General features: G+C 42.6%; 1 protein-coding gene across 1 annotated transcript in view; it reads left to right on the top strand.

Annotated features, from left to right (window-relative positions):
- LOC115137270 (programmed cell death protein 4-like) overlaps positions 1–15,101 on the top strand; it is a 30,559-nt gene that overhangs the window by 3,960 nt on the left and 11,498 nt on the right. The window contains exons 3-7 of the mRNA XM_029673481.2: positions 11,599–11,889; positions 12,195–12,292; positions 13,751–13,864; positions 14,059–14,280; positions 14,558–14,655. Of these exons, the coding sequence (XP_029529341.1) occupies positions 11,599–11,889; positions 12,195–12,292; positions 13,751–13,864; positions 14,059–14,280; positions 14,558–14,655 (823 nt within the window). The remainder of the gene's footprint in view (positions 1–11,598; positions 11,890–12,194; positions 12,293–13,750; positions 13,865–14,058; positions 14,281–14,557; positions 14,656–15,101) is intronic.

The raw sequence follows: 15,101 nt of genomic DNA, 5'->3' as shown, positions 1-15,101 counted from the left end.
GCGTTGAAAAATCCTATTTGGTCGATCTCTACTTTATACCTGGTCAAACAACTCTGGATGGCAGTATGTACCCTTTCAGTTTGTTTGCCAACTCGTAATAGTAGAAGAAAATTGACTACTTCAAAATGGAGATGGCCTCAATCACGCCGTCTGTGTGCTCACAGACACCATAATGGGACATATACAAAGATGATATTTCTGTTTGCCACATACAACTGGGAAAAAATCTATTTGAACGGCCCTCCAACTGGTAGATACAAGTGGGGAAACTAGTCGATCATCCTTCAGCTCCAAGTGGGAGGGTTAATTTACCATTTCAAGTCGTAAATACCAGTTGGATGCATTTGCACACTTTGAACTCATTGAGAAACACCCAATTTGGCTAATGGCCAACAAGCTGTGTCAACCATAAACTAAAAGTACAGCTATCAGGCTTGTAAACAAATTATAGTGCTCAAAAACCGTATGAATAGATTGCATTAAAAATATTTTGTAGTTGCATTTATCAAGGTAATTTCCTTAGTAGGTGACATGCGGGAGAAGTCTGACTTGAGCGACGATAAATACGTTTCCCACAAGGAATTACCAGTTGGAGGGCCATTTAAATGTTTTTTTCCCCCCAGTCTTATGTGGTAAAGAATGATGAATATCATCTTTACATGTCCCATTATGGCGTCTGAGCGCACGGGCAGCGCCAGTGAGGCAATCTCCATTTTGAAGTAGTACTTTTCTTTCTCTACTACTTCTATGTGTTGGCAAAAAAACTGCAAGGGTATGTACTGTCAGTATGTTGCCTTAATACCTCTTCAAACAAGGTTAGTGATTTAATGCCACCTATATTTATGGAACGTTTGCTCACGTGTGTAATTCATTGGCTGATGACCTGGATGGAATCGTGTGATCCTTACTTCACCGATGGGAAGGCCCACCCAGTTCACCAATTAAAATGGTGGATGCCCTCAAGCGCAATGTACATTCCGAATTGGGTTTTATCTATCTGGAGTCCTATCTAACTCTGGTGGGAAATTCTCACTTCCCACTTGGTTACTAATGCAGCAATCAAGCCTTACAAGATTAGTGACGTGGGCATGTATAGCTCGCTATATGGACCAATAGAAATAATTGATGTAAGGCAGGTGCTTAACCTATTGATACTCCCCATCCTGGATCCGGGAGCGTAATCATCGACTGACACTAATTAGCATAACGCAACGGACATAAATATTACTAGAAAATATTCCTATTCATGAAAATCACAAGTGAAATATATTGAGACACATCTTAGCTCTTTGTTAATCACCCTGTCATCTCAGATCTTCAAAATATGCTTTACAGCCAAAGCAAGACAAGCATTTGTGTAAGTTTATCGATAGCCTAGCATAGCATTATGTCCAGCTAGCAGCAGGTAACTTGGTCACAGAAATCAGAAAAGCAATCAAATTAAATCGTTTACCTTTGAGCTTCAGGTGTTTTCACTCACGAGACTCCCAGTTAGATAGCCAATGTTCCTTTTTTCCTAAAATATTATTTTTCTAGGCGAAATACCTCCGTTTGTTCTTCACGTTTGGCTGAGAAATCGACCGGAAATTGAGGTCACGGAAACGCCGAAAAATATTCAAAATTAGCTCCATAATATCGACAGAAACATGGCAAACGTTGTTTATAATCAATCCTCAAGGTGTTTTTCAAATATCTATTCGATAATATATCCACCGGGACAATTGGTTTTTCAGTTGGACCGATTGGAAAAATGGCTACCTCTGTATTTTACGCGAGAATCACTCTGAGAGCCATCAGCTGACCACTTACACAATGTAGCCGCTTACGGGTATTCTTCAACATAAATGCGTAAAACTACGTCACAATGCTGTAGACACCTTGGGGAATACGTAGAAAAAGTAATCTGGTTGATAGCCCATTCACTGCTCAATAGGGACGCATTGGAACGCAGAGCTTTCAAAACATGAGTCACTTCCGGATTGGATTTTTCTCAGGCTTTCGCCTGCAATATCAGTTCTGTTATACTCACAGACAATATTTTTACAGTTTTGGAAACTTTATTAGAGTGTTCTCTATCCTAAGCTGTTAATTATATGCATATTCTAGCATGTTGTCCTGACAAAATATCCCGTTTACTTTGGGTACGTTATTTTTCCAAAAATGAAAATACGGCCCCCTAGTCACAACAGGTTTTAATGTACTCATGTGAAATGGGTGCCTTTTTTTATTTATAGATTATGGTTTGGAGATCGGGTTGCAATTGTGTCATTTGTTGAAGTATTACTAAAACCAACCTACAATTCCTACTTGGAATTTCTGATAAGGATTCAAATAATGATTACAATTCAGTGAAAATATTTTATTCATGAACATTAAATCCAACAAGTGTTACGCATAATTAAAGCCAGGGTTTCATTCTAGTGTCACGTGTGAAAATACTCAAGTTATTGCCATTTGTAAAGTACATGCATTGGAATTTCTCCAACAACAAAAAAAGTGTTGCTTAGCAATTAGTGTTGAAAGTCATTTTTTTACATTCATAATGACATTTAAAAAATGGAAATGACTATGAAATAATACAATTTTGTATATTACATGCTTTTTATTTAACTAGTGTTATTTTTAATTCCTCCAGTCATCTCATCTCTGTGCAGGCAGTAGCAATCAAACAGCCAGACAACATTCTCTGTGCACCCCATACTGTACCGTCTTTAGTCCTCCTATATAGCTAGGCATGCTGCAGAGCTGTCTGACAATCATTTTACTAGTTCTTCAAAGTAGATCGGGCATACTTTTATGAACTGTCTTTATCCCTCTCTTGGTTGTGTTCTTCTCTCGTGCGGTCTGTGTGTGTCTTAACATAGCAGGCATAAACGTGTATTCATCTCGGTCCGAGCCTGGAAAAATGGGCGCAATGGATTATGGTCATTGCAGTTAATTACCACATTGTTGTACTGAACTAGGCTGATTTTTTTTTAAATGAAAAACTACAACTCCCTTCAGCCCAGCGTCCCACATAGGCCTGGGCATGATTTCTCTCCTGCAGGAATCGGCGTGCTGGGCTCATGAAAAAAAAAAAAACTACATGAAATTCAAGTAATTGAACCGAATTTGTCCAATTAGTTGTTTAATAACTGATTTTTTGTTGTTGGGGTTAATCACTCAGATCTACTGAAAATATTTTAAGAACCCCCCCCCACATATGTAAGACAAGAAAGTGCACTTTAATGGTACCCTCTATAGTGTTGCTCTTCCATATGAGCTCTGTTGGCCCAAGTCTACTCGAGGAAGGCCTGTCGCGCTTGGTTAAACAGCTCAGCTGCTGTGGCGGTAACACTCCCTGTCAAAGACGCCTTTGTGTGCGTTGGAGTAAAAACCCTTCCGCAAACAGGCCTATGTGGGTCTATTGAGTTCAACACAACTGTCAGTGAAATGATTTCACCCTTGAAATGCTGCAACGTCCACACCACCGCTTACATATAGCCTAGCAGCAACTGGAACAAATTGCATTTGAATTATTAGTAGTATACTTGTTTGTTGACATTCTGATAATATACTTGCTTTGTCATGTCTTCATTTTATGATTATCTGACGCAGGTGTGGAACGTAACCCAGCTTTTGAATGGAGCAGCAACCTGCCTATCGAGTATTAATGTGATAGGCTGCTGAAATAGTGTTATTTTAGCAGCATTGTAGGGTACTACCTGTCAGCGAACATGTATATAGACAGGCTGAAAAGTAAAGCATACTGGAGCGTGCACTACACTGAAACGGACGCTTAATTTCAAATGAGGACCGAAGACAAACCCAGCTGGGAAAAGATATAGCCTGTCCGAAATGGCACCATATTCCCTATCACCCTATGCTATTTGGTATGCAGCTTAAGTCTAAGCAAAAGACACTGAGCCTCATTGGCTCTTTTAGTGCCAACGATTATCTACTCTCAATGTGTCAATTAAAGGAGGCCAAAACAAAACTTTAAAAAAAGACTAATTCAATAATAGATCTAATTGGAAATCGTCCAATATCTTCCTATTTAAGCCCAGTCAACTTGTCTGTCTGGACAAACCTCTGTTTGTCCACCCCTTACTGACAGTTGGACCCCCCCCCCCCCCCCCAGGACAGAACCATCAACCAACCACACACCTCCCTCTCCCTCCTTAACCCAATTTGTAAAAACACAACAGATAAGTCTGTCTCGGATCAGGCCCCAGAGTGCTTGTTCGTGTTCAGCAGGGCACATCGAATAAATACATTTAGCAACAGAAATTAATTTGTGCTGTGGGTCCAGGTAGTAGCATCTCCCCCTTTCACCCGGTTTGAAAGCAAATTCTCCACACTGAACACGGCCATGTCGGACGGCAGTTTTGGACTGCATTTCATCATGTGAAGGCCCCCTCCCTTGCCTTGTCTTTAGGGTTGCAAGACTTTGGTAACTTAACCAAAATCCTCAGGTTGGAGGATTCCTGGATTTCTTGCCTATTCCTTCTTGATTCTGTTAATCTTCCAACCAGTTTACGGAATCTTGAAAAAGCTTACGGAATTTTTCAAACCTACTTTAAGCCCATTACCACGCTGACTCCAATCTTTTTGGCTGTAAGTGACCTTACTGAACTGCCACTATCACCTCACACACAGCAGCCATTACAACTGTGGATCTGGGTCAATTCTCCCAGCTCCACTGACCCCCAAGGCCCCAGCCTCTCACCACATCCAAGCCAGTGCTAAGTGTAAACAGTGTACACACACTAGGGATGTGACAAATGAACAATTTTGCTTAACCTTTAAACTGCACATTTTTTACATGTTTTCTGTTCAAATTTGAATAATAAAAAAATAAAAATCCAATGTAAATTCACAATGCAGAATAATGGTCCTGTTACGCATGTAGGACCGCTAAGGCCGGGCAATGAAGTTATATCTACCGCAGTCATTCATATACCCTTGAATGCAACTCGGCTACTACAAGTGTACACTGGATTTTTAACGACGACACAAAACCTTCTCTGGAGATAGTTTCGAAGCGCCACTGAACGGGTATTTTACTTGTCTGTAAAGGAATGCTGCTTCTGAAAGGAATGCCGTCCACTAGGCGACCAGACCTGTCAATCAAATAATCTTGAGCTGCCTGCTTGCAGACCACTCTTTCCTAAAAAAAAGTACTTTAAAGTTAGTTAAATACTGTGACTTACCAAGACATTTAGTAGAAAGATGAGTCGATTCATAGCGGAAAAGATTCTGAAGCCCTATTCGAGCGGCTCGTTCAGTTTGTAAATATTTGTATGAACATATGTTATGTTTGCTGAAAATAAACACAGTTGACAGTGAGTACTTTTTTTTGCTGAGTTTATATTTTTAATCTTTAACTAGGCAAGTCAGTTAAGAACATTCTTATTTACAATGACTGCCTACCGGGGAACAGTGGGTTAACTGCCTTGTAAAGGGGCAGAATTACTTTTTTTACCATGTCAGCTCGGGGATTTGATCCAGCAACCTTTCAGTTACTGGCCCAACGCTCTAACCACCTAGGCTACGGCAGGTCGGCCACCAGACAGACTGAATCAGGACCGTGTACTAGGCCTATCAGCAATCAAAAGTTGTATTTCCTGGCTTGCAACGTCAGTAAAGCAGGGCCTATCACCAATGAGTAGGCTAGGATATTCTATACGCTACAGACTGAACACACGCGCGCAACATTAGTGTAGAGAGAGGGCAGGCGAGCCAGCTGCAATGTGATTTAACATTTTGTGGGGAGGGGACGATGACAATTTCAGTTAGAGATCCCAATTTCATTCAAAAGTTCACACACACAGGCCAACTGAATACTGTTTACAGTTCTAGTGGGAGTTAATCTCACGATTACCCATGTAGCCTACTGGCTACTAACACAGGAATGCAAGGGGTTGTTTTTGACAGCAAAGTTCCCCGCTGACTTGGATCAAGCCCAAAGCTTTTAGGAGGATCTGCTGTCTGCCCTGCTGTTTAGTGTTTTATTTTTATTCTGGTTAATTTACTAAGGTTACTGTAATACTGTTACGAGGAGTGATTGAGAGAAAATGAGTTTCAGACTGGGGGGGTAGCCTATGAGCTAGTAATATTATTGTCTGAGTGCTGGTGGGGAAGTCTGCATTAAATACAGAGTGCAGAATGGACCTGTCTGAATGGACCATGGCGTCAGTCATCGCCATGCAGAAACTTGCCACCCACATTTTTTAAAATAGTTTTTGAATCCACAAATTGCAATACAGTCGACGGATTCAAACATTTATTTCAAAGGACATATCTGGACACTTATGGCTACAGAAAGCACTTCTACATATAGCTAAGCTGCCTATGATAGACACTTGTTAAAAAAAAATGTAAAACAAACTATACTGAAGTAGAAAAACTAGTTTCTAGCACGTTCAGTTGCCCATACAGTCAGTGACAACCCACATAGCCTCAGACCACAGATCACTGCATTATAAATGTCAAAAGGCATGTGGCCAGTACTAGCTAATTAGAGAGGTATAAAGTTACCTTTGCTTGTTAGGTAGCACATTTTGTTTTTCGGGTTTGCAATGCTTGACTTGGCAGAACCCTATTTTCCTCTCTGCTCTCTTCCTTTTCTTCCTGTTTCCAATTGGCCAGGCCTGTTTTTGGCTGGTTGACATTGGTATTTCCCTAATTTACTGCTCTGGCATGTGCCTATTTGAAGGGAGTTGGAGGAGGACGAGAGACTTGGTCAGTTGTTTACAGGCCCAGGGAGTGGTTCTGACCAATGGTAGGCCGGCCCACGCTTGTGTTTAGAATCAGAGAGCGAGGACTCTTCTTGTGTATGTGCATACTGTACAGCAATCTGTTACAGCTTTTACACCCTGTAGGAATTCTCTTCACTTGTTCCATGTACTGACTGCTAGCTCATTTGAATGATTGACGTACCTGTGGGGTCCTGGCTCATACAGCCCTTCTAGGAGAGCAGGCACACAGGCTTTGTCCCAAAGTGCACTACTTTTAAACTGGGCCCATTGGACTCAGAAGTAGTGCAATATCTAGGGACCAGGGTGCCATTTTGGATTTAGGCACACACAGCACTCATGGCCAGTAAAAGTAGTTTGGCTAGTGCTAGCTCCACTCCAGTCTCCAGACAGTGCTGGATTTGCTCTGTGGTTGGGCCACCCTCCTTGTCCCTGTAATCTATAGGGCCATACCTCCTCTTAGGGCTCTCCAGTGGGCTTTGTAGGAGGGCTCTGGGGTATTCGTTACACCCTTAGAGATTCCTGCTCCTCTTGAGGGGTCATTTGACTGGCTGGGCCCAACACTGCCATATGTAGTCAGACCCATGCAGAGGATTAGCGACAAGGAGGATTGAAAAAGCCCCCACGTCAGCATCCCCCCCATATGCCCTTTGTTTGCCCCCACCACTACTAGGGCTCCACTTCATTTGTTATTGTTCCCACAGGATGCTTACAGTACACTGGGACTTGTCCTTTTCCCTGGCTCCATACACATGAGGGAATTATATTTTTTGTTAATCCTCTAACAGTCTTAACTAGCTACTGCACCTGTGGGCTGAATGGCTGGTGAGTGCAGGAGAGTGTGTGGCTTGTGTTGTATGGTCCGTGTCCATAATAAACTGGGATTAGTGGGTTTCCCTGGTGTTGTAAGGTCAGAGGCCTTTGAGTCTTCTGTGTGCACAGGCTACCAAGTGCCTGCTAAAAAGGTCGCCGCATAACTGTTTAATATTTGGAAGTTGGCCAACTATGCTGGCGTAGTCCTGGCAGTGTGTCTTACTGTGATTGGCATAATGCATGTAATTATCTGGTTCTCCTGGTCTGTTATTGTAGCTCAAAGGTGTTTCGAGACTTATGTGTAGACTATTAGGTGCGTTTTGGTTTGCATATGTTGTGTACGTGTGGACTAGCCTCTGTAAATCACCTTATTAAGCTATGTAGTGTGAGCAGCCACCAGCTGGTAACGTCCCACGGGGCCTGAGCATGCTCTGCTGTTTGAGCAGACGTGTTGTTGATGTTGGAGCTGGAGAGATTGAAGCGCTATCGTTGACCAAACCATTGGCTAGTCGTTTATCACTAGAATGCAAACCCTTTAAAAGCAGATAGGACTGATGGGTTATGCTTAACAGACCAATATTGATCAGAACTGACCTCCGTTCACACAATTCTTGAGTTGACCTGATAATATAAGGCTTTATCGTAAAATAGGGAGGAGGCTCGACACTTGACAGAGGAAGGTAACGGCCTAGTCTAAAGCTGGACTGTTTACCATTAAGACACCTTTTTATGATTCTGGCTTCATGGGTCTAAGCAGTTTGGTTAGTAAAGCTCTTAAACTCTGTAGGGCCCCATTCGATCGTGCAGTTGATAACATTGCATAATTTTCTGAAAGCAGCAGTTTAAACAACAAAGATCTCCCTGCCACTGTTGGACTAAAGCTGGGGGATGGGCTGGAGAAATGGAACCACTCTCAAATGTATAGGCCGAGCTATCAATGCAAGGACTAGTTTTTATCATGTTTTGAGGCTATACAGTGTTTGTTTACGAACATTGGAGAAAAACAAGCGCATGTTTTGGATTCTGATGGGATAGGACAGTTCAACTAAGATCATGAGGCATTTATAGGTTATATTCTTCAAGATTCAATGGTTACTTGTAATTAAATTAAAGTCACAAAATTGATTGACTTCAGATGGACCCTTTTTTTTTTAAATATATATTTTTTTTAAAGCCACAAGCACACAAAAATAGACACGGGCACATTTTTGACATGGCAGAACCGTGTCCGATGTGAAGCACTTTGTGGTTGTTGGTTTAAAAGGTGCAATATGCAGAAATTGCTCCGCTACGGTATACTGGGGTATTTGGAAATAACCACAGGATGGTTTTTCAATACAGTTTAAACTATTTGTTCAAAGTTTTTCTGTAAATTATCATATTTGTAGCTACGTTAAACACATGCAGTCAACTAGGAGATAAGATCACATTCTTTATTTCACCTCTCACATTATTTTACATTATGAAGCTTACTGTTGAGCCAGTCATGTGTTTGTTTGCCAATAACACGATGGGAGAAAGCGGGAGTAGGTGAGTCCAACTGTGTATTGACAGGTGGGCCAGTAACCGGAAGGTCACTGCTTCAAATCGCAGAGCCGACTAGGTGAAAACTCTGTGCCCTTGAGAAAGCCACTTTACCAAAATTGGTTGTGTAAGTCACTCTGGATAAGATAAAATGTCAATTTCTGAGTTAGTTCATATTAAGAAATCAGTCAATTGAAATAAATTAATACGGACCTATCTATCAAAATGGGCCTCAGGATCTCGTCAGTATTTTTGTGCATTCAAATTGATAAAATGCTATTGTGTTCGTTGTCCATAGCTTGTCTGCCAATACCATAACCTCACAGCCATCATGGGGCACTCTGTTCACAATGTTGACATCAGCAAACTGCTCGCCCACTCGAAGCCATACATATGGTCTGTGGTTGTATGGCCATTGGAGGCAGTTTATGGTAGAGAAATGAACATTACATTATCTGGCAACAGCTCTGGTAGACATTCCTGCAGTCAACATCTGTGGCATTGTTTGTGATAACTGCACATTTTAGTGGCCTTTTGTCCCAGTACAAGGTGCACCTGTGTAATGATCATGCAGTTTCAGCAGCTTCTTGATGCCACACCTATCAGGTGGATGGATTATCTTGGCAGAGGAGAAATGCTCACTTACAGGGATGTCAACAAATGTGTGCAGAAAATGATTTTCATGCATATGCAACATTTCTGTGATCTTTTATTTCATGAAACATGGGACCAACACAAGTTTAATTTTTTTTCTTCAATACAGTGATCAGGGGAGTGCAACTTTTTTCCTTCACAGAAAAATGCATTGGTGCAACACTTTCGGCAGAAAATGGCTTCATTTTCATCGGATAACAGAAGTGCAATGCTATTTGGCTGGCAGCCACAATTTTTCATAGCAAGCTCATATAATTAAGGTTTTCTTTTCTAATGTTTATCCTAGAAAGAATGTAGCCAGCTATATTTCCCAATGTTTAGCTTAAATGTATCTTGCATTTTACCTGAGAAAAGTAGGCTACACCGAAAATTAGAGGAGAAAAGTAGCTACACAGTCGGAGCTCTTTTCTCAGTGGAGAAGTGCAACTGAAGCACAAAATTAGTCTTGAGACCGAGCAGAAATGACATTATCCCCCTCTTCTCCCCAATTTCGTGATGTCCAAATTGATAGTTGATCTTGTCTCTTCGCTAGAGGCGGAGTTATGCGGCCTCCGAAACATGACCCGCCAAGCACCGCTGCTTCTTAACACTGCTCGCTTAACCCGGAAGCCAGCCACACCATTCAACGGACGAGCTCAGTCAGCGTGCAGGCGCCTGTCCTGCCACAAGGAGTTGCTAGAATGCGATGAGTCAAGGAAATCCCCTGGCCAAGCTCTCCCCTAACCCGGGGCTCCCGGTCAAGGGCGGCACCTCAGGAGTGTAGCAACATGTTTTTTTTGGTTTGTTATCTGTGGCTGAATTAATAAGGAAGACTGGGCATCAGTGTTAGCTTTCTGCCGTGTTTGAGAAATCTGTATAGATGCTGCTAGCTTCATTTCCTTGCGTTTTTTTCTCTCCTCTCAGTTCTCTGCCACCGCTCTTCTCAGAGCAGAGCAGGTAGGCCTGTTGCCTTAGCGACTCCAGAGTTCACACAGACACAGCGTGTACACATGCTGCTCCAGAGCCAGTACTGTTCTTCCTTCAGACAAGCATGCGTCAACTTTGTTCAATGTCTCTCATTCACATTCGCTTGTAAGTTTCCAAACGTACTAAAAATGACAGCCTCCTACCTATATATGTATACCTTTTATAAGTTAGATTGCTTGTCTTTGTAGTTTGTTTTTTTTCATTTGCGCTTGTTAGCATATTTAGCTAGCAGCCCCCATGGAAACTAAAACTCACATTTCTATGTGAATTTGGTCAAGTTGCCCAAAAAGTTATTGCAGCTTTAAGCTATTCTCAAAGGTTAACATGTGTCCTGTCCATTAAAAAGCCACCCGTCTCAATTTACACTAGACATTGTCCACGGTGCCAAAATAACGTTGCAGGTATGAGAGAATTCGTTATCTGTAAGGGAAATAAGTCTCTTTTGAACATCGAGTTGTGAATATTCTCCTTGACTGACTGGCTCTCTCTCTGTAATCTTTTAGTTCTCATGACTGACTGGACACGTTTCTCATACTTGGGGATTCTGCTTGTGTAATTTGTGGTAGAAGTGTTGGCAGTTGACATCCAAATAGTTGTCATGTTTCCACAGACCTCTAAATCTTCTGAATATCCATCTCCATAATTTGCAACACTGAATGTAGGCTACACAAACAAATGTATACCTCCTGTTGTCAAAGGTGTATTCTTGTCTTTGTTCACCTGTGGCCACTGGAAGAACTGCACAAAAATGGTTTAATAAAAAATATATATAATATGCAGACATGTATTTAAGCCAACCAGGGTTCAGTCCTGCCAATTCAATGTTATTAATATTTACATGTAATTGATTAAACTCCATACTGCACCTTTTAAACTCACTGCCTGTCCTTGTATCCAATTGCAGGGGTGTTATCCTTCGACGATGTGGACCATCCCTATGGCGATGAGGACGAGGCTGCGCTCGAGGCGGAGGTGAACGGCAACTGGACGCCACAGGAGAAGGCGCTCCACGAGGCACGGCTCAAGGCCAAGGCCAAGCGGCGTGTGCGCAAATCGTCATCCCGCAGCGAGTCGCTCTCTGAGTCGCTGTCGGGTGAGCTGGCCGATGGCGACTCCTACAGCTCCAAGGGCAAGGTGCCCGTCCCCAACGACCGCAAGTCCAGGACAGGCAAGGGCCGTGGCCTGCCCAAGAAAGGTATGTGCTAATAATGCTAATAACCTTTGAGATGGAAGACTAAATGGGGCCTGCCTTTGAAAGGTCTGTGCTAGGCTAATAATGCTAACTATGCTAATAATGGTTGAGATGGAAGTAATTTACTCTAAGCCCTGGTGGTCTCGTGCTAGTTTTGGTCTGGGGCCATAACAGTTTATGTTTAGGATTGAAGTCTGGTAAACTGATCATAGAGCAGTAATCTCCCTGGGTTCACATAACCCATATTCTAAACGTGTCTATAGTGCTAACTGACTAGCACTGATGTTGATGTGGTCCTTACACTACAGGTGGCGCAGGGGGTAAAGGTGTGTGGGGAGCAGCCGGGATGGTGTACGAGGTAGAGGAACCAGATGTCAAGGACCCCAACTACGACGAGGTTGCACAGGTGAGGTGTACGTGTGTGAACAACATGAGCGCTCTCCAACCCCAACCTATACAATAGAGCCTCTGCACGCACCCCTCTTCTCCTGTACACCAGTGTCCCACGTTGTTACGACAACAGTTGCTTAGATGAGGGGTCTACTATGGGCCAGGTTCTTTCGGTCTGAGGGTTGTTGCTTATAATTTGTTTATATTTTTTACTTTAAACACATCAGTTAAAAGTGGATATCACAGGCTTTGTTTGCTATCCTGTGTAGTGGGAAAGTGCCTCCAAGGCTAATGTTTAAGAGAACCTAGAAAAAGAACGGTACAAATTGCAGTTTGGCCTTGAGTGCCGCTGTTTCAGAAACAGTACTGGAGCAGTTGTCCTGTGGCAGCAGATAACTAGGACAGAGTTGGTGACACTGGAGCGCAGCTCTACTGACCTCTAAAAGCATATAGCCCTATGGGCCTGCCCCTGGTCAAAAGTAGTGCACTATATAGGGAATAGGATGCCATTTGGACGCAACATTCTCTTGAGACACACAGGTCTGCTCTCCAGTATATCCCAGTAGTAGTGTGTCTGGGATCCCCACTAGCTAGGTGGTATGTGTCGTAAGGGAGTGGTTAGGGTCACATGGATCCTGTTTGACCCATGGGTCCTCCTCCCTTCCTGGAAGTAATCGCTCATCAATCACGGCTGGGTCTGTGGAAGTTAAATGGTGTGATCAAATTCAATCAAGTTAGATCAATGGTTACTTTAAGGGAGTTGCATAATATTTGTTAAGTATTCCAACAATACCAGAACAGGTCATTGGTGCAGTCTGAACATTTGTGGTTATTCCTAAAGGTCAAGTATACTTCTGAAACCGGGAGGGGAAAACAGGAAAGTGAGTCAGTGTGTTGGGTAATGGCTGAAACCCTCCCTCCCTCTAGTGATATTTTCCCCTCTTTTCAACGCAGGTCAAAACAATAGAGGTCTCACACTCCGCTCTAGTTTCCTGAAGCCCTGCTCACTGAGGAAGTTTGCTTTCTCTTGAATCAGCCAAAGGCACTCATCTGCCTAAATTTGATGGCAGTTATTGACCCCTGCAATATACCTTAAAAGGCCCAGTGCAGTCAGTGAATTTTCTTCCTGTGTTTTACATAGATTTTGAGTTTTGGCCTTCCATGGTGACGTCACTATGTAGTAAATTAGTTTTCGCCTCACCACTTGGACAGACCTAGCAGAATTCTTGCTTGAAAAATTGCTCTTTGCTAAGAAGCCATTTTATTTATTTTTGACCATTAATTGAAAACAATCACAGTAAGGTACTTCATTGTTACCCAGAAATGGTTTGATATTGAAATAACAACAACTGCATTGGACTTAACAAATGCATCAGTAGCATTTCAGAATTACAGGCTAATCCTGCCTAATGAGCGGGCCGGCCATGTTATTAGATGGCTATTCCTGACCTATAATGTCTGTTTCATTTTGAAGGGAGACACTGTGTACGCAACAGTTGTTCCAGAGGTGGACGAGAGGGAACTGGAGAAGACCGTCAACCCCATCGTACGGGAGTACTTTGAGCACGGGGACACAAAAGAGGTCCAAGTAAGTGTTTGATGTTGTACTAAAGAGAGGAAGAGGTTGGTTATTTGAGGAGGCTTTTAGGTGATGGTGCATCCATTTTCGTTTACTGTTTTGTCCACGCAGAGTTCCAACATATCATTTTACTTCACGTTAACTGTCTTTATGTGCGTGTTTCTCTTTCTGTGTGTGTACCCTACCCCCTCTTCCACTCCCAGATGCTGCTGAAGGAGCTGAACCTGGGCCACCACAAGTACGAGTTCTCCAGCCTGGCAGTGTCCCTGTCTCTAGAGGGGAAGGCCAGCCACCGGGAGCTCACCTCCAGGCTGCTCCGTGACCTGGTCGGCAAGGTGCTCTCGGAGTCCGACATGGCCCGCGCCTTCGACAAAATCCTCAAAGAGCTGCCTGACCTTATGCTGGACACGCCAGAGGCTCCACAGGTACTGGGTTGGGGGAAAATACATTGTCTTCGTCACAAATGGCACTTTATTCCCTATTTAGTACACTACTTTTTACCAGGGACCAAGGGTCTCTGGTCTGAAGTAGTGCACTACAATAAGGAATAAATAGGGTGCCATTTGTTATGCAGTCTTTGTACATTTTCTTTAAGACAAATTATAATTTGTCATGCTGCTTTAAACCCAATCCCATTTTTTATTTACTTAGAATAACCGATCATATACCGTAGGTTTAACCTTTAACTCTCTCCAACTACAGATGCTGGGACAGTTTATTGCCCGAGCCATCGCAGACCACGCTCTACCTATGGCATTCCTGGACCGCTACAAAGGCAAGGTGGACTGCGACCACGCTAGGTGAGCAGGGGTTAGAGGTCAATTCTCATTATAAATGTTGATAAATTCAAGTGTTATGCATTCAACTTTAGATAGACGTCTACCTTAATGCAACCGCTGTGTCAGATTTTTTAATCTGAGAAAAGCGCTCGGAGCCCAATCCAGCCAGAGAAATATCCACCATGTTGGGTATTCAACATTATTCATAAATAGCATTATAAATATTCACTTACCTTTGATCTTCATCAGAATGCACTCCCAGGAATCTCAGTTCCACAATAAATGCTTGTTTTGTTCGATAATGTCCATTTATGTCCACTAGCTTCTTTTGTTAGGGCGCTTGGTAAACAAATCCAAAAGCGCGATCTGGTCCAGTTGGACGAAAAGTTCAAAAAGTTATATTACAGGGCGAAGAAACATGTCAAACTAAGTATAGAATCAATCTTTAGGATGTTTTTATCATAAAA

The sequence above is a fragment of the Oncorhynchus nerka genome, linkage group LG11 (genome assembly GCF_034236695.1).
Source record: "Oncorhynchus nerka isolate Pitt River linkage group LG11, Oner_Uvic_2.0, whole genome shotgun sequence".
Lineage (NCBI taxonomy): Eukaryota > Metazoa > Chordata > Actinopteri > Salmoniformes > Salmonidae > Oncorhynchus > Oncorhynchus nerka.
Note: the sequence above shows the minus strand (reverse complement) of the source record. Positions and strands in the feature narration are given on the sequence as shown.